At 41.8% G+C, this 26108-nt stretch overlaps 1 protein-coding gene across 2 annotated transcripts in view; it reads left to right on the top strand.

Annotated features, from left to right (window-relative positions):
- Positions 1-26108, top strand: part of UNC80 (unc-80 subunit of NALCN channel complex) — a 166757-nt gene that overhangs the window by 67509 nt on the left and 73140 nt on the right. For both annotated transcript variants that reach the window (XM_089477635.1, XM_089477634.1), the window contains exons 25-35: positions 859-992; positions 2449-2614; positions 10635-10838; positions 12361-12461; positions 14142-14339; positions 17704-17811; positions 20694-20832; positions 21523-21704; positions 22090-22221; positions 22477-22663; positions 24732-24863. In XM_089477635.1, coding sequence (XP_089333761.1) covers positions 859-992; positions 2449-2614; positions 10635-10838; positions 12361-12461; positions 14142-14339; positions 17704-17811; positions 20694-20832; positions 21523-21704; positions 22090-22221; positions 22477-22663; positions 24732-24863 — 1683 coding nt within the window. The remainder of the gene's footprint in view (positions 1-858; positions 993-2448; positions 2615-10634; positions 10839-12360; positions 12462-14141; positions 14340-17703; positions 17812-20693; positions 20833-21522; positions 21705-22089; positions 22222-22476; positions 22664-24731; positions 24864-26108) is intronic.

Below are 26108 nucleotides of genomic sequence, written 5' to 3' on the forward strand. Positions count from 1 at the left end.
TTACCTAAAGCCAAGGTGAATAGATAACAATATGAATGGTGGAAGGAGTTATTGTATTGGAACGCAGTGTGATGCTGGCTGGAAACCCAAAAGGACATGTGATAAACTGGCCAAAAAAAGCCTTCATGAGGTTGGGGTGTTGGATACTGTTGTAATATGTGTGTGTGCTAGGTCAATTTCCTGTTCAATGAATTATTCCATGAAGAGGCCAGCCACAGATGCTGGTGAAACGTCAGGAATAAACTCTTAAAGAACATGGCCACATAACCCCAAAAACCCACAAAAACTATAGATGCCGGCCATGAAAGCCTTCAACTTCACATAGGAAATGATACCTTTCACACATGGGGGAAACAGTAGGAGTGGAGACTGTGAGTGGGAAATTGTCTAGGGAGGAAAAGATGAAACATTTCTACTCTCTTCTATTCCTTTGCTCCTGCTCTCACTTATCAGAGATTGCTTTTGGTGGGATGGAGGGAAAACTTTGAGAGAAAGCCATACACACCAATTTGTCATTTCTAGACTAGAACCTCAATGTGAGGTGAATAAATTTTAAGCAAATTGGTGTCATCTCTATTAATATGTAGCTTTTCATAGAAGAGTTACATATGAGAACATCTTAGTCTTACTGTTTTGAACGGCTATATACTACAGAAAAAAACGTATGAGTTTTTAAAAAGATCTGTGTGTAATTCACAGTGTTGGGAAATGAAGAAGAATAACCTAAAGAGGCCATTGTGTTCCATATGCAGTTTATGTTGTGTCCCATGTGTGGTGATGTCCATTTGTTCTTTGATCTAATTATTTCCACTACTGCTCCTTCTGTTAATAATACACCCATATATTGTCCCCATTTAGGTACTGTGAACCCCACCAAATGTTGCTGCCCTTTTGCCCTGAAGATGGCAGCATGTCAGCTGCTCCTGGAGATCACCACATTCCTTCGAGAGACTTTTCCCTACATGCCCAGGCCGCGCACAGAACCACTTGTGGTGAGTCAATGACAGAAATGTAATCTGAGAAAGACTGGGATGGAGAAGAGTTTAAAATAGCATAAATATTAGAACTAGAGTGAGATGGATGGAGTGAGAAAATGATGCGTTGAAGAAATATATGGATGAATTTGATAAGAGATCAGGAGAGCGACTTGAGCTTTTATAACTAGAAAAAAATAGATTTGATCTTGGAAGCTAAGCAGCATGAACCCAATTAGTACTTGGATGGGAGACTGCCAATGAATACCAGGTGCTGTAGGCACTAGATTTCAGAGGAAGGAACTGGCCAACCACTTCTGATTGTTCATTGCCTAAGAAAACCTTATGAAACTCATGGGGCTGCTACAAGTCAGCAGGCAACTTGGAAGCACATCTGACAGAGATGCCAAAAAAAATGACAGTGTTACAAAAGGACTGAGAGAGGTTTTCTTCTCTTGTAATACTACAATCCAGTCATCCAGCAAGACTGGGTGGTAGAATGCTTGAGACAAAAGGAATTACTTCCTTATAAAGCACCCAGTTGTATCACAGAAGTTGCTATCACAAGATGCAGTGACAGCAACAAATTTAGTTGGTAGCTGGTTGGTAGTCATCCAGATATATACTGATTCTGTTATTAGAGGCAGCCTGCCTTTCAATATCAGTTGCTGGGATACAACAGTAGAAGAAAGCTGTTGTCCATTCTGTGTCTCTAAGGCCTGTTACAGACTGCCAAAATAAAGCTGCTTCAGGAGGTATGCTGTTTAAATGATGCATGGGTCCTGAGAGTCCGGAGGTTGCACCAAAGCCACACTCCATTCCTAAGCACTGGAGTGCAGCTTTAGTGCAGCTTCCAGATTCTTAGGACCCATGCATCATTTAAACAGCATACCTCCAAAGAGACCCGAAGCAGCTTTATTTTGGCAGTGCTTCTCATAGGCATCTATTGATTTCATAGGTTTCATTCAGCAAGGCTGTTATGGTTTTTAAAAAATATATAAAACAAAACAAAAGACTGAAAATGGCTCTCTGATGCTTCAATTATCAGAGCTAAACCAAGAAGCTATATGGTGTTCTACACAATATGTTAAACTTGGAACAGCCCTAGACTCAGATATGTCCTTCAGTATAAAACTCACTGGAAGACATTGTGTTATAGCCATTATTTTTCTAACATCATGTTTACAACAGGCCCTCAAAAGCCACTTAATGTTTAGAAGTGATTAATAAGCATAAAAAGTAATTAAAACATCATCAGATCAAATTATATAAAGGGAGAATAGCAATAAAATCAGTCACTACTCAGACCAACCTACTTCTCAGAGTTGATGTGGAAGGATTGGTATATAAATGCAAGTGACAAAATTCCCAATTCCCTTTCATTTTTGTCTGAAACATAAGTTCTCCCTACATTATATGAAAAAAATAGTGGTTCTGCTGGTCACACACATCTGTGCTTCTCATGATGTTATAGGATCTGGAAAGCTGCAGGTTACGTTTGGACCCTGAGATGGATCGGCACAGGTATGAGAGGAAGATCAGTTTTGCTGGGGTTCTGGATGAAAACGAAGATTCAAAAGATTCCTTGCACAGCAGCAGTCATACCCTGAAATCTGACATGGGTTGCGAAGAGAAGAAAGGTTTGTTGCCTACTATTAGCTTTCAACTTTTTCCAAGATCTGTATTCGACAACCAAGTTTGTGTTCTAACTTTTAAAAAAAACAGTATTAAGAAGCAGGAAGCTGTATAGCTGCACAGCTGAATGATCTCTAGTCTCTATCCATAATTGGATGTTCTAAATGTAAAAAGGATTTTTGGCACTACTAACCTAAGTATGCTTGCCTGGAGGTAAGGCTCCATTGTAGAGAAGGGATGAGAACCATGTGGCCTTCCAGATATTGTGGACTGCAGCTCCCATGAACCCTAGCCAGCATATCCAACTGTGAGGAATGCAGGGACAGCAGTTCAACATGGATCACATGATTCCAACTACATTTTAGAGGAACTTCTCAGCAACTGGGTTTAGGCTTAGTCCCTCAAACCCAAAATAACAATTGATTTTATAGCGATAATCTGACACTTGATATTTAAAAAGAGATCCTTCCAAATTAACTGTGATCCTTTTTGAAGGAATATAGATTTCCATTTGAACCAAAAGGAGCGATCCTGTGCATGTCTAAAGATCCTGAAATCCCAATGGCTTTTGTAGCAAATAAAATAACTTATGTGGGCACAGGATTACAGGCAAATTTGGTAAGAGACCATTGCATTAATACTTTGCTGACATTGTAATGCCATCTCATGCAAAAAACCAAACCCAAACCAAACCAGTGATAATCACCCAGATTCTCATTCTGTTTTATGGTTCAAGTGTTGCAATACAAAATAGACCCAACAGCTACTTAAAATGTACAGTTATAGATAGTAAAGTGGCCTAAATTATTGGAATATTACATAGAATGTTGTTTTTAGTCACAGTATAGAAATTAGGTAAAGGATAGATAAAGGACAGCATAGAAATTACTATAAAATTATTATAGAAATAAGTAAAGGACAGTATAGAAATCGCAGCATATTATACAGATTTTAAAGGAAAATTAGGTTGTGAGGGTTTTTTTGTGAGTTATGATATCATGATGAAGTATAAATCCAACCATATAGTCTGTATTATTTAGTTGATCCTATATGCTATGCTGTTATCTGAAAAATTACCCCTCCTAGTTAGACTCTGCTTGAATATTTGCCTTTCTGTCTTTGGTCTAATCTGTACTCCATGTCATGACTGTCATGGCTCAGTGCTATGGCATTCTGGAATTTGCCGTTTTGTGCGATATTTAGCTTTCTCTGTCAGAGAACCCAGGTACCACAACAAACTACAAATCTCAGAACTCCATAGCACTTAACCACAGCAGTTAAAACAGTGTAAAACTTCATTATTTCTGCAGTTATCATATCTTTGTTGTCATATCTTTTTCCTTCTTTGCACTTTAAAGCTAGATGTTTTATGTACAGAATAGCCAACTGACTGTTCTTCATCCTGACCAGGATGAAGAAATAAGGACTCCACTTAGGAATGCCTCCATGAATTGCACTTAAGAACATGAAACTCAAACCTAAATATTATTTTAGTCTACGCCTTCACAGCATCTGAAGCATGGGAACACTTGCAGCCTGCAAGCCACATATATTAGCCAACAGAGAAGCTGATAAACTTGCTCTTCTTCTCTGTATGCAGAAAATACATTCATGCATACATCATCTCCTGTTACTACCCAGACAAGCCAAGGGTCATGCAGCTGAAACGACTTCATTTATTGCACAGACGCCAGCATCCTATTCCAGTTCTTTCTTTTACCTTAGTCCAGGTCAGATTTTTCTTGCTTCTTTTAGTCTTAACAAACCTTATCCTCTAATCTTTTCGCTGTTTGAGGAATAGTTTTATTTTCTTCCATTTTTACTACTACTTCTTCTTCTTCTTCTTTTAAAAAACTCCTCTTGTTCTCCTTATTTTTCTCCTCCATTTTCCATCTTCACCTCTCTCTTTCCCTGCCTGGATGTCACAGCTAAAGTAAGAAAAAATTACCTTGAAATGTTCCAAGGTCTCCACCAGAAGTCCTCATTAACCACTGACTTCTTGCATTAAAATTATAGAAACAAGAGCTTTATTGACTGGTGAGGTTTTGCTCACTTGTTGACACAAAAGGTAGACAAGCCTGCCTTAGCATTGTAACACATTTCTCTGGGAGCAGGACCCAATGAAATCTGCTTTTAAGGCCCTGTCTGCACAGGCCAAATAAAACATCCTCCCCCATTCCTGTGACGATGAGTCTGGATGATGTAGAGACCAATCCCCATTTCTGGTGGAAATTGTCTGGGTGATGTCCAGCCAGTTCAGCACTGAATCCACCATATCTCCCCTGTAAAACATTTTTTTAAGAAAATAAAAACACATTTGCTGTGCATCTTCCTGGAAAATATGGAGCCTCATGTTGCAATGCCAAGTGGCTGTTTATCATGCATCCTGCTGTGCTGCCCAGTGCCAATACCATGGTGACAAGGCACTTGCTCTGAGGTTAAAATGAGGCACCCAGTCATGATGCAAGCTGGGTACCTCATTCTAACTTTAGATTGAGTGACTTGCCACCACCACTGTGGCACATGGCAGCACAATGGGATGCACATGCAAACAGCCACCCAGAGTCACAATGGGGGGTGTCAGGTAACAGGGATGTCAGAGCAGCTCTGGGGCCACAATATTATGGGTTGCCCCCAGAGTATTCTGGCCCATGTGGACCTGGCCTACATGGCTAGTTGTCACTATCAGAGTTAGTTCTTCGATCTTCATCTTTCCATGTTGAGTATTCCCATAGAAGTAATATTCCTACTCAGAAAGTAATGCTTCCTAGTCATGATCCATCGCAAACCTCGTGGTCCATTTCTTGACCAATTTGGCCATCCTGGACCTGACGTCCTCTGCCCAGCTGCACTTAGGGGAATGTCCCTCTGGTTTTACTGTCCCTGAGCCAGGACTCAATACAATAGAGTTTGCAAAGATGGCTTACTGAAAGTGACTTTGGGTCCATACAGACAGGCCAAAATAAAGATGCTTTGGGTCACTTTGGAGGTATGCTGTTTAAATGATGCATGCATCTTAAGAGTCCAGAAGCTGTGCCAAAGCCATGCTCCAGTTCTTAGGACTGGAGCGTGGCTTTGGCATAGCTTCCGGACTCTTAGGACGCATACATCCTTTAAACAGCATACCTCCAAAGTGACCTGAAGCAGCTTTATTTTGGCCTGTCTGTATGGGGCCAAAGAAACCCTTTTCTGCTTCAGTGAATGATGCATTTGTCTTATTCACCTTTAATTTATTTTCAATGGCAACTCAATCTGTTAACTTGTTAATTGATTAGATGTAACTTGTTGTGAAAGGTTGGCTTACAGATTTTTGATTTTGGTGAAGTCAGCTTCTCTCCACAGAGCTGGATGCTGTATGTTTCAGCTTTGTGTTCTGTTTTAATAGAAACTGGTGACATCCTAGCATGATTAGACATCCCCAATTAAAGCAAGAAAAAGAACTCCAGGTGCCCCGGGTGTATGTTATTTGCATATATTAAATAATCTCCAATGCCTGCAGAATCGTTGTTTCTTCAAACACTTAATTAGAACTCTTCAGTGCATCTACACTGACCTCAGGAGTGGTGTGAAGTCTCTGTATTATTTACAATATTTTACATACTTGAAATGACCCTTATGAGTCCCTTCCACGGCTGAGAGCCAGTGAAGATGACTTGCATGGATGAGCAGTAGACTAAAGTAGCTCTCCTGCAGACTCTTTGAAGAACTGGCCTGTTAGGGAACCTTTTTTTTTAAAGATTCTTATCTGTTCTCAAGGGTCTCAACAAAGAATCCATACGTGAATTGGAGCCATCATGATAATGATTCAACTGGCAAATTATTATCTACTAGAAAAGTAGTGTGGTATAGTATTTTGAGCGCTGAACTAAGACTCTGGAGACCAGGTTCAAATCCCCCAACTCAGCCATGGAAACCCACTTGCTGATCTTGGGCAAATCACACTCCCTCAGCCGCAGAAGAAGGAAAATGCCCCCCTCAAGCAAATCTTGCCATGAAAATAGCTTGATATGTTTGCATTGGGTTGGAAATAATGTGAAGGCATACAACAACAATACAACAACCACAACAAAAAAAGTACTGAATTCTGTATCATAAACAATAATGTATTCCTAATTTGCTAATTTGTTTTTGACGTGGTAAAATGTAAGTTTATATCACAAATGTAGCACTCAGATCTAGATAGATGTGTACCTTGTGTACACGGATTTGGACTGCTGTTCCATCAAGCTCAAATCCTAGACTGGTAGGATTCAGGCAGATGTCTTCTGCAACTGACTTTTGGAGGAAAGGGTGCTAAAATATGACTGGCTTGAATATAGGCAGTGCCATATCTAGCATATGAGGCAGACTTTTTTATCATATCGGAGAAAGGTTGATGCAGGAGAGGTGCCACATGTCAGCATATGTCACCCCTCTCCTTCTAAGCCATGTCCAAGTACCAGCTGTCACTCCTTGCCCACCTAAGTGCCTATATGAGAGTGGCATGGGGCAGACAGGGCTCAGGCAAAAACACCACCAGCTTGCATGGTTGGCAAAGGCTCAAGTAGGCTGAGTGGAAGATGTTGGCAGAGATGAAGAGGAAGACAGTGACTCGCCCCTTAGCAACATCATACCCTGGTTTGGGTAAAGCACCCATGCTTTCTTATCTATCTTCTCATCTTCTCAGCTGCTTTTTCATTATCCTGCTTTTCTGTTGCCCCATCATCTCAGATTCCAGGCTTTCTCAATGTTTATTGCTCATGATTGCTGTTAGATTACCAAGGCAATTTACTCTGACAGCATCTCCACCTGTCTTCTTCAGGACTTTTGGCTTCTTTGTGGTCTCTTGCAAGCCTTCCATCAGCCTCCCAGACCAAATGCAACCCTAGGTTGTCCAAGGTTCAAGAGAGGAGAGGAGAGGAAGGAGCATGAAGACAGTATTGCTGGGCAATCTGCATTGGTAGTTCTAGAGACACGGGCAACTGAACAGGCGAGTTTGATGGGAAGCTAGTCCCCCCTCTCAGCTGTGCATGTACTGCAAGGCCTGATCATCAAATTGCTCCTCTCGACAATACCAAAGCCACTTTTGCTCTTCTGGCAGTAATCACAAGTGCTCCAGAGATGGCTCCTTCATCTCAACCGTATCTTTCCCCACCGTTATACTAGTGGCAGCTATAGTTACATCTGTAGCCATTTTGTTGTTGTTGTTAACTGCCCTCGAGTTGATTTTGACCAATGGCAACCCTGTGGATGAGACATCTCCAAGAACCCCTGTCCTCTACTGCTCTGCTTCGTTCCTGTAAACTCATACCCCTGACCTCCTTAATAGAGTCCATCCATCTAGCATGCAGCCTTCCTCTCTATCTACTTCCCTCCACCTTTCCTAGCATTATTGTTTTTTCCAGTGAATTGTGCCTTCTCATGATGTGGCCAGAGTACGACAGTCTCAGTTTAGTCATCTTGGCTTCCAGGGAGATTTCTGGCTTGATCTGCTCTAGGACCCACTTGATTGTCTTTTTGGCTGTCCATGGGATCCTCAACACTCTTCTCCAGCACCACATCTCAAATGAATTGATTTTCTTCCTATCTTCTTTCTTAACTGTCCAGCTCTCACATCTCCATTTTATTCCCCCCCCCCTCTCCTATGGTGTGTGAGGCAAGACAGGAGCAGCCTAGGCACTGCTGTTGTTCCCCAGCTCAGAGATACTCCTGTGCTGGTAGGGAGGAGCCCCATATAACTTGTGCTAAGTCAAGGGAGGACCACAGTGCTGGTGGCGGTGGTGACTGCCTTTCTTGCAGCCGGCACAGGCCTCTTCTAGGAGGAGGAGGGAGCAGTAGCATCACTTCAGCCATGGATTGGCAACAACACATTGCCAAGGACTGAGTTGCTGCTTTCCTTCACATCTTTGCAGTTTCTTTTTCCTCCGCCTGGCAAGGTGCTGCCCTTGCTTAGATGCCACCTTCCTCCTTGCCTCTTCTGCTTCCTCTGCTCAGCCTAGCTGAGCCTTTGTCAGCCATGCTGAACAGCAGCACCTCATGAAGACCTGCCTGAGCTGACAGTGCTGTAGACACTTTGCTCCGTAACCATGTTCCTTGTTTTGTTTTGAAAGTAAAGGTTAGGAATGAGAGCAAAAATTTGGTACATTTTAAAACCAGTTGAAAAAGTGAGAGGCTAGACAAGCAAGCATGGGTACCGTTAATGCTTCCACCTGAGGCATACTGCCCCCTTGCCTCTCCTTGTTACACCTCTGAATTTAGAACCTTCTGTACTGTATTTGCAAGTAAATTTCTTGACTGCCTTTGGCCAGAAGAAGTTTCCCTTGCTCTGTGCAATGTATAATGCATACAGTGCTGTATACAATGCATACAGATTTGTGGCACTCTAAGCCTAATAGGATGCCATTGATTAGATAAATCAATTAATAAATAAATATTCAAATACATTAATGTGTATTTATTTAAATCAGTATTTAAATAGATAGATAGATAGATAGATAGATAGATAGATAGATAGATAGATAGATAGATAGATGTATCCCCAGTAACAATATTACTAAACTTCTGGATTTAAAAATATCTTCAAAGGTAATGGGCTTAGATGCTCAAAAGAATGCTCGATTTGGATTTTCTAAGGAATAAGCTATGCTGCTTTCATGTTTTCAGGATGTGGGTCAATCTCTTTTGTGGCCAATGTGATAGGAGCTAAAGAAGGCTCACTCATTATTAACCAGCATGCATGTAGGTGCCACATTTCCTTTTTGTGTATGTGGTTCTGTAGATTAACATGGCCAATGTTCAAAAACATATTTTTTTGCTTTCATGTTGATATCACTTTTCTGTTCCTAGCATAACCTATTGATATATTTGTAAGGATCAGTCAGGGTTTATTGAACTAACAAACTTTTTTCTATTTAAAGTACAAAAGAAGGTGTGCAGTATAACAATGTTTGAGGTCAATTAATGGTGTACATGGAAAAGTATAAATCTGTAAAAATGGGAAGGATCATATCAGAGCTCTTTTCTAGCCGAAATAAAGATATTTCACTTCATAATGCTGCACTTTTCTCTGCCCCTTTGAAAAGTGACAGCTGTCATTTACCTACATCACATCTGTGCAGTATGTTCACTTTTAAGTAGATGTATAACTGAATGTTGCAACATTTGGACTTGCATAATGCCATGTACTGCCGTAGAGCTGAGTGGAGAGCAACATGCCAGTGATTGGTGCTTCAAACCATTCCATATTTTCGTGCTCATAAAAAAAATCAACAGCACACCCAGCATCCAAAGATGTCTTTAGTGCCTGAAAGCAGCTGACCTGTGTGAAGATGTGGGACAACATATTGTTGCTTTATCTGTACAATTCTGGTGAAGTTTAATGTACAAAGACGACGATTTATGCAAAGGTAATGTCCAAACTGGATAAACCAAGTAGGTGCCTGGCATAAGCAAGCAGGCTGCCTACTTACAATCATGAATGTGGCATGATTGAACACTGTGACCCCTGTAACAAGATTTGAACAATGTTGGGCTAGCAGGAGGATAGTTTTGCCCCTGAGGCCTTGTTTATAATTTGCAACTCAGCCACTGGTAGCCAGCAGCCTGTGTAGATGTGATGGCAAATTCCTTAAGTGTCAAAGACAGAAAGAAAACAGCCTTTGTCAGCTTGCTCCTGAATAACTCTGAAACAGTCTGTCTGGACCAAATTGTAGCTTGTGTGGTTTAGCCCTGGAGTGCCTCTTACACAGTGTTTTTGCAATACTAATGGCTGAATCAAAGAGTAATAAAAACCTGAGTAACAGGCAAGAAACATGTCACAACTTTATTGAAAGCATCCCTGGCTGGATGATTGATAGAGCTGCATTGGCGTTGGCTTTGGAGGAGTCTCTTGCTGGTCTTCCTTGAGAGAAAGAAAATACCCTGCAATGCAGGATGGGGAGGGAGGGTGGGCTAGGTATATTATATATTTATATAAGATAAATAATTATAATATTTCTAAATGGGGGAATTAAGGGGGAAAAGTCCTCTTTTATTCTTTTAATACAGTTCCCAGCAGGAAGATCAGGATAGGAGGCTCCCGCTTGCTCCAGATTAAAGGAACCCGCAGTTTCCGGGTGAAGAAAGGGGGTTCCCTGTCCAGCATTCGCCGGGCCGGCAGCCTAAAGAGCACCAAGTTATCCCGTCAGGATTCAGAGTCTGAGAATGAGGAGCTGCAGCTGTCCCACAGCAGGGACACTGTCACTGACATAGGTAACATAGATGAGCTGGGCTCAAAAGGGAGCGGGATGATGAGGCAGCATCTTGACCCTGGAAGCAACCTGAGCAGACCTAGGAAAGGAGGAAAAGGGCTGGTAGGCTAGCAGACCTCCAGTGGTCTGAGCTGAAAGAGGAAACTCACCCTTTTTTGCATGATCTAATACCTGGCAAGGACAGAGTTGGAAACTGGCCCTTGCTCTTACTAGGTAGTCAGTTCCGTTCCACTCAAAGGATGCTAAGTTCTTAAGATCCCAGTGTTTGGTGCATGAACTTAGTAGATAGACATTTTTCTGACTACCAACCAAATGCATGTCATGCTTAGGAAAGTATATATACAAATATTGTATATTATATATCTATGACATATAATATATATGGTATAATAGATATATAGATATATATACATATCTCATATCAATATTATGTACTGTGTATTAATAATTCTATATACAGTATGTACATATTTTGCTTTATATGAGATATAAGTGTATGTGTGCTTGTGAATCTCCAGAATATTAGTCCCTATAGAGTCCTATTGCAGAAAAAGTCAGGAGCAGTTGAATCCTTAACTTGAACCTCTTTAACCCTGTGGTCTCAGTGGCATTGCCCATGCTCTTTCTCTACTTTGGAGAAACTAGAATTTCGCTGGGTGCATCTTGAAAAGACAGCTGAGGAAGAATTAATTGGAAGTCAGCTCTGCCTGTTTTAAACCACAATCCTATACATGTCTACTCAGAAGTAAGTCCCACTGAATTCATACGGGCTTACTTCCAGGTCAGTGTGTATACAATATAGAGTACACTGTGTAGGCTTGCAGTCTGAATGTTACCACTTCCGGTAGGCAAATTCTGTGCTAAAGGTCTGTCACATTGGAAGGCCCATTGGCAACAAATGCATGCAGGAAACTCCCGGGTCAGAGAGAGCACTCCCCTGCCTTTGTTCATAGCTGTTTGGCAGGATTTTTCCCCCTTTGATCCCCAGACATTTTGGAATCCTCTAATGGGACTGAACAAGGCTGTAGTCTGCTTGTGGCAGCTCCTATCACAAGACTTAACACTTGATCCTTTTCTTTCCTTTTTTTAACCACAGAGCCCAGTCAATGCAGATCACTGAAACCAACAATTTGCAGCATCTTGATGATGCAAGAGTTTTCCTTTCACTTACTTTCCTTCCCCTTTTCCTTGAATGGGGGCAATGTTTATCCCCAATGCTTGTCCTAATAATGGTTATGAATTATGCTTGTAATTACCAGTCCAGATGATCATCGGGGCATGGAAGAAGGGCAGAATGGGATAGGAGTGAGCAGAACCACCTTAGCATAGTCATACTTCTTTCTCAAGTTATTTGACCCATTGGGCCAGTGCACTGATGGCATTCCATTTTGTGCACCCTCCAGGACAGGCGGGGGTAACATTCATCTGCTTAAATAAACTGGTCTGGTTTACAAGCATATGCCTTAGATTTAAATGCCTCAGAAGACAACTACTTTTGGGTGTGTCTTTTTTTTCTTTTGAAGAAGGGAGCCCTTGGAGTGCAAGTGAACCCAGTATAGAACCTGAAGTGCTGAGCAGCACTGGCACAGAAGATAACTATCATCGGAATATGTCTTGGCTACATGTAAGTAGAGTTTATCAGCAAGGGGATCAAAATGGGGCTTGTGTGCCTATTCCACCCTATTCTACAACCTCTCCTTAAGGAATCTTAGATGTGGGTATGACAGCTGTCAGGTACATGCTAAGACTAGGAGCTGCCAGGCCAGCCTTACTCCCAAATGACAGTGGAAAAGTGTAGTGGCCTATGTCAAAATGGAGTCCTTCAGACTGGTAGCCCAATGTTTTCTCTCAACCAATACAATGGGGATTCCAGCCAGTAGCATCACTGGGGGTGCAGACCACACTGGGTAACACCCCGTAATAGGGGTGACACCTGGCTGACTGCTTCCCACACCTCCCTGCCGCTTGCCTGAAGTGTTGCACGTACGTAAAGCCACACGTGTAAAGCTGCAATGAGCAGCGAGGTGAGAGTGAGTCCTTTGGCCCTGCCTCCTGAAGCCTGCTCCCCAAAGCCTAACCCCCTGCACCAGGTGACACCTCAGTTCAAGACGCCACTGATTCCAGCCATCCCTCAGTGGCAGCTTGTCCACTGGTTGAATCTTTGTCATGTGCTTCAGCTGTAGCCAGGAAATTTGTGGCCATTTCACTAAAGTTAGGTGTTGGGTGTTTCCTTCTTTGTGTACTCCATTCACTTCTTCCTACTAGGGCCACAAATGGAGACCTGCAAAAAATCTTTAGGAAGGGGAGAGAAGAGGGCCAGGGCAACATTGAAAACATTTCCTCTCCTCTATCCTCCCCCTCATGTTGCTTGACTCCAGAGAGCTCGCCCTGGGGACAGCTACCACAGAACCTCTGTTAGAATCCAGAAATCCTCAGCCCCAACAGAAATAGTAGGGTCATAAAAAAAGTCAGAAGGGCCACAGGGCCATCCAGTCCAACCCCCCCATCATGCAGGACTACAAAACTAAAGCGCTCCTGAAAGATGCCCATCCAACTTCTGTTTCAACGCCTCCAAAATGGGGTGGGGGTGGGTGGGAGGGTACAACCAACCTTCGAGGATGAGTTTGATAGAGCAACTCAAAGGTTTGTCACCACACCCAGCTCTGTGTTCTTCATCCAGTGCTTGGTTGTAACCTGCCTTGGCTTTTTGTATCCCACTCTGGGGAACCCTGTCAAGCAACCTCACCCCCTTCCCCAGGTTGAGCAGAAAAGCTGCAGTAGTAGTATCCTCAGCAGTGCGTGTGCACTGGCCTCCAGGGCAAAATGGAGGGTGATCCGTTGCAGAAGCTAATTTTGGTCTCAGCTGATCAATATTGCCTTGTGTTCAGTTCTTGACCTCACAAAGCTTGATCCTACAACTGTGTCATTATGAACAATGAATGGGAAGTGGTTCTTCTACCTCTGATACAGTCTTTGGAGGCACTGTGGAAGTTCATGCTGGCTAGCTAAGGGGATGCCCTGAAGTGAGCAAACTTAGAAGGGAACTGGTCCAGTATTTCAGCATAGTGTACTTCCAAGGTTACACTGTTATCATCCATCGCTTTTAGTACATACTGTAAAAAGGATTAGTTCTATGTGTCAACATCTGTAAAACATGTGTCTACTTCCTAGTCTTTGTGTAGTGATATAATCTGAATTTATGTCTCTTTTTGGATAGATATGTTGAATGATTTCTTGCAGTTTTCTCAGCACAAACCTAGCTCTACACGGCTACTGAAAATTCTGGTATGCTTTATGTTTCCAGGTGATGATCCTTCTCTGCAATCAGCAGAGTTTTATCTGTAGCCACATTGATTACTGCCACCCACATTGTTACCTTCACCACAGCCGTTCCTGTGCGCGCCTTGTTCGAGCCATCAAACTCCTATATGGAGACACTGTGGATTCACTCAAAGAAAACAGTGCAGTGAATGGTGTATCTAGGGGCAAAAAGCAGAAAGAGGTAAGACAGTCAATGAGACAATTCATATCTTCTTTACAATTGTTCTTGTTGTGTGCCTTCAGGTCATTTCCAACTTATGGAGATGCCTCCTTTCATAGGGTTTCAATGGCAAGATTTCACAGGTGGTTTGCCCTTGTCTATACAGTAAAGTTATTTAAACAAGTTTGGATAGCTCACCTGTCCAGTGTGTAGTAAATTGGGGAGGGTGAGTTGGTAGTACATTCTGTGCCAGTGGAAAAGGGATCATCCAGGAGTGAGTTAACCTCTTCTGCCACCCAACGAAGGCAAGTGATTGTGTGACTGAATTATAAATCTTTTCAACAGATAGTTCTAAATCAGGTTCCTCCTCTGTTTTCTTGGCTAGCCAAGCTTAGCCATGAATCCAGAAGAAGCTGAGGGAGCTGAGACTGATGTGGATTCCCATTATTCAAACCTGTCCCTCTGACAATCAACCAATATAAAGGTGGTTTCAGAAGAGGATGCGGAGGAGTATTGTCTTCCATGGCCTCTGTTAGCAAGACCACCATTTTGGCCTCTTCTGACCCCTCCACTGCATGGGCTTAGGTTGCATGAAACCTGTAATCCAGTGAAATAGCAGCATGGTTCCACAAACCTATCTCTTTAAAACGAGAAATTGAGCTTCCCATTTGGCCTCTAATCTAGATTCTTTCTAGGGTTCTCTTCTGCCACCTGAGTGCCCAATTTGTGATAGCGGTTAAAACCAGATAGGCAGAGTTTAAATCAGCATTTCACTTAAGCATTCCTAAGTATTGGAATCTCATGATATTAACACAGAACAATGAGCAGGCTCTTTGATCATCATCTAGGCTATTCCTTATATGCATTCATAGATATAAAAATATATACCTTACCCTGGGGTAGAAACATAGACATGTCAATGTCTGGGCACTGAACGTGTATCACTGAACATCACATTACACGTGAGGCATTGTACACTCACTGAATTACATCACATGGCCATTAAGAATTTATACTTACATATACTTACATACTTTATCTTTCTTTTTCTCTTCAACAAACCTTGATTCAAACAATATTTCTGATAATTAACTCATGCAGGAATATTACCATCCTAATCAGTATAATTTAGTCATATATCCATCATCACCACCACCACCATCATTATCATCATCGTCTGCCTGGTGGCGCAATGGTTAAATGCCTGTACTGCAGCCATTCACTTGAAACCACAAGGTTGTGAGTTCAAGACCAGCAAAAGGGCCCAAGCTCGACTCAGGCTTGCATCCTTCCGAGGTCGCTAAAATGAGTACCCAGACTGTTGGGGGCAAATTAGCTTACTTGCTAATTAGCTTACTTGCTGTTCACCGCTATGATCTTTGGAATAGCGGTATATAAATAAAACAAATTATTTAATTATTATTATCATCATGATTTTTCATACAGTCAGCCTTCCTTACCCACGGATTTTCTATCCATGGATTCAAGCATCCACGGCTTGAAAAGATTCAGAAAAAGCATAAATTCCAAATAGCAAACCTTGATTTTCCATTTTATATAAGAGACACCATTTTGTTATGCCATTTGATTGAATGGGACTTGAGCAACCATGGATTTTATTATCCACGGGGGGGGGGGGTGTTCCTGGAACCAAACCCCAGCGGATAACAAGGGCCCACTGTACTTTCCATGGTGTCTGTTAAGACATTATACAGAAATTTCATAAAGGCTTTCATACATATAGAATCCTGTCCCTTCTGTCATATCAGAGGGGTGTGACTTGCCCAAGGTCACTCAGTAGGTTTTCATGACGGAGTGGGGATTCAGACCCTGGTCTCCCAGTGTCTTGGTCCACTACACCATGCTGGCTCAAGCACATCTCATACATTCCCTGAAAAAGGAATGATATAAACTGGATGTCTACATAGCCTTAGAAATTTACATTAGGAGCACTAGGTGGTTTCAGGATGTCAGAAGCTTTCTTTTCTCTTTTCTTCTCACATCATTGAGGGGGGAAAGCCACTATCTCACTAAGTGACGTAAGGCAGTCATATTTACGATTTATGAACCTCTTGGTATTCCCAGGCCACAATGTGATACAGCATGTTGCACCTGGTCCATAGCCACTTCAGTAGAGGTCTCTATGACATACCCTTAGAACTGATATGTAGGGCTGCTATTTGGAATAATTCATCCAACTTCAGTAGACATTATAAGCTGGATATCTGCAAGGGCTTCTTTTGGCAAGTGGATCCTTCAACAAGTGGTCCCATCCTAAAAAAATTCTGCAGCTTCTTTTCTTATCACCTTTCCCTCCCGAAATAGGCAAGAAGTTGAGTAAGTCCCATTCCTAGATGGCTCCTTCTCCAGGGCCAGAGAATGGTACATTTGGGATTTACTATGAAGATCCCAAAGAAAAGTAGTCAGCCAACCCCACCTTTAACGGTGGCAAGGTTCCTTTTATATCTGGCAGTATTATTTTTCTTCATTCTGTCTCTGGCTTTTGTATGAAACTGTATGTAAGGCTTAAAGTTACACACGATTAAGGGATCCACATTTTCACTTGTGCAAAATTTGCACTCTCTGTGTGATGTCTGATGTAAATATACTTTGGGTTTCCATGATCAAATCTATTGACTAGCTTCTCGAAAGTGTTAGAGTTTCTCTTAAGTGTTTTTCTAAAGCCTTCTCTACAGTTTTCTGTGGGGGTTTTGGGCTATGTGACCGTGTTCTGGAGGAGTTTATTCATGACATTTCATGTGATCCCTTCCCTTGCTTGGACTGCAGAAGAGGTTAACCCATTCCTAAATGTCTCTTTGGCACCTTACAGACGGGCCTAAGCGGCGCCGTCGTTGCGCCAGGAATACGCGCGAGGGTCGGTGCTTCTGGACGCGCCTTGCCCCTCGCGCGTATTCCATATGGCAAGATGGCGGTGCCCTATACAGATGGGTGCGGCCATCTTGACATAACGGACGCACAGCGTCCGGACGTCTAAATCCGGAAGAGCCGTCGTGAGTGCGCGCTTTGGCACTTGTGGCGGCTCTTCCGGGTTGCCGGAAGGAGTGCGATTTCTGCACTCCTTTTTTGCAGCGCGGAGGAGTCGCGCGGTTTGGCTGCTGCAGCTCCTCCGCCCTGCAACCGGCAGCGGCCCAAGACCGCCCCTTTTGGGCGGTCTGTAACGGGCCTTTATCCTTCCAAGAATGGAGCTTCATGGCAAGTTCCCAATGTACCATTTTAGGAAGGTTTTCCAACTTTATATGATGCCCATGGAAATATTTGATTATGAGGTTGGGATAAGGGGGATGTTTTGGCTTATTCTGATTCTCAGTAATTTCTGCTCAAATTCTGAGAATATTGTCTCAAAACAAATCTAATTTTCTTTCAGTGTTCAGACAAGTCGTGCTTGAGAACACCGTCTCTTAAGAAAAGAGTGATGGATACCAACCTTGAAGGAAAGAAGGACTCTGGAATGCTGAAATACATCAGGCATCAGGTAATGAGGACTTCTGTTAGGTACTGAAATAATGTACTAGCAGATTTAATCATTTTGATCTTTAATGTGTTTGTCCTCGCTGGTATAGTGTTAGGGAAGACTGGGCTATAAATTATTTTTCTGGCTTCTTTAAATTAAGGAATCCACATTTGCTGTTGTACAAAATTTGCACTGACTGTATGATGTTTGATGTAAATATACCTTGGGTTTCCATGATCACATCAAGGTGCTTTCTACTGACTAGCTTTGCAGTTTCTCCAAAGTGTTAGAGTTTCTCTAGTGTTTCTCTAAAGCCTTCTCTACGGTTTCTTTTTTTGGGTGTGTCTGTGGCTGGCAGGCATCTTCAGAGAATGATGGCATGGGAGAGATTGGAGGATACACACACACACAGGGTCAGGGAGATTTCCCAAAAGACAGGCTGAGGATCAATATTTAAATAGATCCTCAGCCTGAGGCCTTTCCATTCAGCAACAGATCAACACACAGATTAACATGTAAATCACTTTCTCTCAACCAAGGGCCACATAGTATGTGTGTGTATACACGCACACACACGCACACACGCACACACACACACTCCCATGCCAACATTTTCTGAAGATGCCAGCGAAATGTCAGGAATAAACCCTTCCAGAACACAGCCACATAGACCAAAAACTCCATAAAAAACTATGGATTTCAGCCGTGAAAGCCTTCTACTTCTCTGCAGTCTTTCCTAGGCACTGCAGAAATTTTTATGAGGCTCCCTACTTATATTGTGATATACTGATATACCAGGAGTTGAAACTGGGACCATCCGCATGCAAAACATGTGTTCTGTCACTGAGCAACACTCCCCTACTAAATTTTAGATACTGCCTTGCCCTAGTTAGCAAAATTCAGTCTGCTTTTATTACATGTCAGTTCCCCATAAGTCCACTCCATCTATGTTTTGAATGTCTGTGGATATTTTTTTTAAAAGATAGCACAAATTTTGCATTTCTGGTTGGTGGTTTGTGTATTATGTAGGTGATCCATTCTTGGGCCTTTGCATAGTAATTGTGTAAAATCTGAAAACCTATTTCTTTTACCTGAAATGAATGACAATGTATTTTCTCTAGGCATTTTCTAGATCCTTCAGCATGATTCTATGGTGTGCTTGTGTCTTAAGTTGACCATAGAGTTTCACTAGAGGACCCATAAATGCCTTGAGAAGTGTTCCCTCTAAGAATCCCTGGGTCCTCCACTGCAATGCTATGATCAACTTCTAGTGAAAGCTTACCACAGAATCACACTGGAGAACCTAGAAAATGCATAGAGAAAACACATGTTTTTTCTGACATTTGAAGCCATGTTATATGAACTTGTGTAATATGCCAGCTACTTCTATTTTCATACACAATTTCTCTAATATACATGTATCTTTATCTATGCAAAGTTTGGAGAAGTCCATAGTGAGAAGGAAAATGGTACTGTGATACATATATTAGTTCAGGGAATGTGAACTAATCTGGCCCAATTTAACAATGTGGACCAAATTTAGTTCTTCCCAGCTCCTAACTTTCTGTTGGTGGCGCCTCACTGGAAATACTCTTCCTTATCACACAATCACTATCTTGCCTCCATTTGGCAAAGCATATCTGTTAATCATTGATGTTTATTTTGGTTAACTGATATTATTAAAATATTAATCTTACTAATGAGTACATTAAATTTGATCATAATTATGGCTGTTTAATCAGCTATATATGCATAATCTGTTTTTCTGAAAGGATTTCATGTTGCAAATGAAATGTGTATTTCTTATTGAAATGTTTGATTTTTAGATGGTGTCCACTGAAACACACATGGTGCCTGTTGTCCTTTGGTCACTGTTGTGTTCATAGTATGCTTCCAGACTGAGAGCTTTTAGTACTGTTGTTCAAAAAGCACTAGGATCTATTCATTCTGCTTCCCATAAATATAGTTTAATAAGAAAAAAATAGTGGAAAAGGGAGTAAGAAAGCATGGGGCAGTTACAGGTGGTAGATGTCTTCATCTGGACCTCCCATAAAATGCTGTGACTGAGACAGGCAGTTGTGGAATAAACGTCTCATCTGGAACTTTATCGCACCCGTTTTTGTCTCCATTATAGGTACGGAAAGTGGACGCTTGTGTGCGCACGTGACCTGTCAAAAACGGATTTTACCGCACGCCAAACCGTCCTCCAAAAGGCCCCATTCTGTCCTCCGGCGCCAAGCCATCCCACTTCAGTTCCGAGGCACGTGAAATGTTCTGGTCGGAAGTCTTCCGACCGAGCAAAATGGCACCCGGCAGCACTGAAGTGGGACGGCTTGGTGCCGGAACGGGGCCTTTTGGAGGACGCTTTGGTGTGTGGTAAAATCCATTTTTGACAGGTCGCTCGCGCACACTAGCGTCCACTTTCCGTACCCATAATGGAGACAAAAATGGGTGTGATAAAGTTCCTGAACACATCCAAAGAGTTCTGCCTATGTTGAAGATTCTTTCTTTCTTTCTTTTGTAAAAATGGAACTTTTTCACTGTGCCAGAAAATTCAGAATATGACCCTTTCATAGCAGAAGAGGAAAACCCTCTATTGGCTAGTTTTTGAAACATGCGCCAATTATCTATGCTTTCTATGTAATCCTGTATAGGAAGGTATGTCCTTATTAAGTATCCTGAGACTGTCACCTGATTTATTTAGTTGTAACATTTACTTTAAACACTTAAATACACTTACTCAGGTGTAATCAAGGCTGAATGAGCATGGCTGCAGTGTTAAGTGAACTTACTAGTAGTATGTAAGCCACACTAAACTCAGGAGCATTTACCTCACCATAAACATGTACCTGACTAGGATATAAGTGTTTTACTTTTAATGAACATGATTTGATTTTGTGTAGGTGATGAGTTTGTCTCCAGCACCTTTATCACTGTTAATCAAGGCAGCTCCCATCCTCACCGAAGAGATGTATGGGGACGTCCAGCCTGCAGCATGGGAGCTGCTGCTTAGTATGGATGAGCACATGGCTGGTGCAGCAGGTAAGAATGTGATATCTTTTCTTTCTTTTTTAAAAAATTATTTACTTTCAGAAGTGATCTCAGTTACATACAACAATGTTCCAGTACACCAAAGAAATAAATAAACCCCATGGACCTCCAGTTGGAGAAAGCATTGTGATCCACCACTCCACTGTTCTCCCGCTCCCTAGCTATTTTTTCTCACAGAACAGCCTCAATAGGAAAGGAGTGAAAAATGGATTGGCTAAAATAAATGGAACTTTAATAAAGACTGAATTAACATAGTGCAATAAAATGAACAAAGCAGCCACAGGATGAAAAAAAAATGGTGAAAATAAAGGAGCAAAAACAAAGGAAAAAATAAAGAAGCAAAGAAGAAAAAGAGAGAAAGGAAAAAAAGAGAGAAGAAAATCTTGTCTTAGGGTTGCCCTTCTACATGCCTAGGGTCTCTCTAGACATCTGGAGGTCCTCCAGTATGATTCTGTGGTCAACTTCTACAGGAAATATAGTGTTTGCTGTGAACCATGGTTTCCTTTATCCACAGCTATCATAAGAACAGTTTCCCATTAATACAGGGATCATACTGTACTCAATGGATGAATAAAAGGTGTGCTTCCACCCCATATTCTCCACTGATGCTTTTAAATGATGTAGTAATTCTTTTTCTAGGTTATGAAATGTATCTGCTCATGAAATATTTTCTCCTTGCAGCTGCCATGTTTCTTCTGTGTGCTGTGAAAGTGCCTGAGGCAGTGTCAGATATGCTGATGTCTGAATTTAATCATCCTGAGGCAGTGCAAAGGTTGAATGCCATACTCAAGTTCCATACCCTCTGGAGATTTAGATACCAAGTCTGGCCTAGGATGGAAGAAGGGGCTCAACAGATCTTTAAGGTAAATTAAAGCACTGTCTGACATAGATTTATAATAATGGTACCATAATATCAGTTGAACCCTATACCAGTGTCATACTGGGGATTGGTGTCACCTAGTACGGTGACTGCCTCAGGTCTGTTTGTGTTCCAGCATGGCTGCAACCACAACAAAGTCCAAATGGAAGGGACTGCCACAGCTACTGGGCAAGCAAGAAAGGGGCATGACACCTTCTTTCACTCATCCAGCAGCCATTTCATTTGGTGATACCCCAGTTAACAAACAGTGGACGCTGGAAAATTTTCCCTTTCCTTAAAAATATGATCTTCGATACAGTTGAACAGATCTTCTGCTGCTAGATTTACCGCCTGTGTATATGTTTTTTTGTCTTGGTATGTTTTCCTAGATTCCTCCACCTAGCATAAACTTCACCCTGCCGTCCCCAGTACTGGGAATGCCCTCTGTTCCCATGTTTGACCCTCCATGGGTGCCACAGTGCGGTGGAAGTGTACAGGACCCTATTAATGAGGATCAATCTGTAAGTTAAAAATAAAACTTTTTGCAGCAAGCAATCTTAGTTTATAAAGTTTTATTTTACAGCTTTATTTTACAGAGGTTCAATTGCTGGTAAATTGGTGCTATTTTGAGTTTCACGGACTATACATTCCACTGGAACACTCACAATCTCTTTCTAATTCATTGCAATATTTTGTTCACAATTTAAAGAAACCATGATCTACAAAGCTTGGATCAACTCCATCATACAATTTATTTTTATTTTATTTTTTAACAGAAGTCATTTTCAGCCCGGGCAGTGTCACGCTCTCATCAGCGTGCAGAACATATTCTGAAGAACCTGCAGCAAGAAGAAGAGAAAAAACGTCTGGGCCGAGAAGCTAGTCTGATCACCGCCATCCCAATCACCCAGGAAGCTTGTTATGAGCCCACCTGTTCCCCAAACGCAGAACAGGAGGAGGAAGGTGCGCTCTAGACACCGGAGTCATCTCTCAGAGGCTGATAAAGCCATAGCTCTAGGGAGGCAATATCATGAATGTAGAGTACTCATGATTTTGTTCCCAATTCCTATGGCGATATATAGTTACAAAAGAGAGCAGGTACTCTTTCAATGACTGGCAGCAGCGCTTAATTACTGTAAACATAATTAATTGGTGTTGCCTGTGAAAAAGAATGAGAGCAGTCAAAGAAAAAAGGACTTTCATACCTCTGCGCCTTTTTTTCAATGTTTCCCTTAATTTAAAAAATCTTGGAAGATTTTTTTGCCTAATATAATATGGACAGTAAAAATTCTTGAGCTAGCATGGTGTAGTGGTTTAAGTATTGAACTCAGACACTGGGAGACCAGGGTTTGGCCAGGGAAACCCACTGAGTATTCTTGGGCAAGACACATTCTCTCAGCCTCAGAGCCAAGGCTAAATCCTCTCTGAACAAATTTTGCCAAGAACTCCTGCCATAGGTCAGATATGACTTGAAGGCACACCACCACCACAAAAATCCTTGCTGGTTGAAAATGGATGAAAATTCAGTCATTAGTATGTAAGGCAGCAATCATCATGCTCACCAGATGTTGCTGGAATATCATCAGCCCTAGCCAGCATGGCCAATGAGAATTGCTGCTAATCAAACAGTATTTCAAGGGCTAGATGATTTCCATCGTTGAATTATGGTAATATATGACAATTGTCATCAAGTGTTAGGGGTCTATAGCAAGGGGGTGAGTTACCCATGGCTCCCTTTATGTAAGAAGCTATGGCACATGTAATTGTGGTAGTATTGGCACTGCAAGACAAGGGCAAAACTAAACAGGAAGGGCAAAACAGAAGGGTAAAAGACATTCAGAAGAGCTCAAATGGAAATTTCTGTATCAATACAAACAGCAGCTGCAGCCCCTGTCCTGGATTGGGATTGCAACAGGGTGAAAAGGATTAATTCTTCCTTTGCCTGACCCTTTGGACCCAGTCTGGATATGTGCCTTGGCTGCTATTTATTTCTTTACTTTTAAAGCTGTGAATAATTTTATATTGTTTTGGCCCATATAAGCGATAACTTCTTCTACACTGAATTCTGTCATTCTGTCTGCCTGTTGCCAAAAGTAAGAGAATAGTAAAACTTCCATGCTTGTAGCATCAACCTCTTGGGACCCACAAACTATTATTATTATTAAATTAAAACCAGCTAAAAACACAAATAATTAAAAATGAAATAATAAAATGAGAGATAGAATGTTTAGCATCTTGTTTAGGTGTTACTTGGGGCCATCCTTGTGGTGGTTGGAGATTATCAGACAGAAAAATTGAGAAGAAAGTCATACTCCCCAGCAAAGGCATACTCCCAGCTTGCAGTGAAGATTTTCAGACGATGTTACACTCATTCAGGATTTAACTCATAAAGATCCAGGAATGCTCTGTCAACAAACCATTCCTAGGACTTCTCCATGAATGGTTTGTTGCTAGACCATTCCTGGATCTTTATGGGTTAAATCCTGGATAAGCGTGTTGTGTCTGAAAATCTTCAGTGCGATTGTGCAACTTCCCCAAGAGTATGCCTTTTATTCTTGGCTTTTTTCCCCTCGTCTGATAATTTCCTTAATCCTCAATTCTCTTTCTGTAGAAACAGAAAAGTCTTCACCTGTCTGCAGAAAGAGAGCAAGGAAGCTGCCTGACTAACCTTTCTGGGAAAGGAGTTCCAGAGCCTGGGGGCAGCAACTGAGAAGGCCCCCTCCTCTATTCCCACACATGATGGGGGATGGACAGAGAAAAGGGCCTCCCCAGCATATCTGAAAACATAAGCACTTTCTAAAGGAGAACAGTCCTTCAAATAACTTGGATCTGAGCAGAATAGGGTTTTATAGGTCATCTTTTCCCCTGTTTGTATAAAAAGTACTCATTAGAATGTACCATAATCTAGCTTAACAGAGCTCCTTTTTTAAAATGAAATTTGAACTGCATGTTTCAGTGTTGCAGGAGTTGAGCAGTACATGCCTTCCAGGATTTGTAAACCAAAATTCACATCTTCTATTTGCTTTGTCAGTAGAAGAAGTTGCCAACCTGGCATCTCGCCGTCTCTCTGTGAGTCCATCATGCACTTCAAGTACATCTCACAGGAACTACTCTTTTCGGCGTGGTTCAGTTTGGTCAGTGCGTTCAGCAGTCAGTGCTGAAGGTAAGGCAACTTAGGATGAGTACTGATTGTCCTCTTATGTATCTTATCAATTCTTGCATTTCTTGCATGATCTCTGTATATATAAACCATTTTTTGACAGAAAATTGGTTCCTGGAACAGCTTACATGTGATCAGTAAAAATACACAAAGGGAACAGGGGATAAAGAGGAAAGATGATAGAAGGCAAACTTAGGTTTCAATCCTTAAAGCTACACAATAGTTCTTAAATTGACCAGCTGAAGTGGAAACATTTCAGCAAGAGACAGAGGCCCAACAGAACTGGTGTGCCAGCATAGTAGATGGCCCTGTACAACTGATGATACCCTTCCCATTTGTTACTGATACTGATAACAAAGGGAGAGAGTGAGAAAGAGATATAACAACTTTAAACATGGCCTGATAGAAAATTGCCAGTGCAATTCCATCAGCAGAGGCATTATGTGCTGCTACGCCACTGTGAGTTACAAGCTGCAACTTGTGGAGCAGTTTTGATGGTAACCCCACATAGAGTGCAGCCTTGAAGTTAGCAATCCCTGGACCACTGCAGCCAAATTGTTCCTGTCCAGGAATGGCCTAGCTGATATATCATCAAATTTGGTAAACGGTACACTGAACCACTGAAGTCACCTGGTCCTAGGCAAAGATGCATCTCGGTGTACGTTTGATCCTTCAGATAAAAATAAATGCCAAGAGGCATCCCATCTATATTATGAAGGGGAAACTAATTACCAGGAGGCCTTTCTGTCTTGCCAGGGCACAATCTCTGTTTGTCTTCATTCAGCCTAGCACTGCATCCAGACAGTGGAACAGCTACACCTGCTTTGCATATGAGAGATACTGCTGCCATTTTACTCCTAAACTCTTCATGCCTAATCCCAACAGGGGCCACCATCAAAATAAGATGGTGACTTTTGAAAGCAACAGCACAATTGCTAGGGGGCACTAAAACAATCTCCCAATGCGATTTTACCTCGTGTCCTTCAAGTAGACGCAGAACCATTGAATTCCAGTACCCTCATTTCCCAGCCCATTACTCTGCTCAAGAAAAAATGCCATAGATTATGATTCTGAAATTCGATGAGTAATCAAAGAAGAGCAAGAGAGTCCAAGTAGACCACAAGTTGAACATGAGTCAACAGTGTGATGCGGCAGCTAACAAGGCCAATGCAATTTTAGGCTGCATCAATAGAAGTATCGTATCTAGATCCAGGGAAGTAATAGTGCCACTATATTCTGCTCTGGTCA

This window comes from Sceloporus occidentalis, unplaced genomic scaffold (assembly GCF_023333645.1).
Source record: "Sceloporus occidentalis isolate IW3139 unplaced genomic scaffold, rSceOcc1.0.p SCAF_12, whole genome shotgun sequence".
NCBI lineage: Eukaryota > Metazoa > Chordata > Lepidosauria > Squamata > Phrynosomatidae > Sceloporus > Sceloporus occidentalis.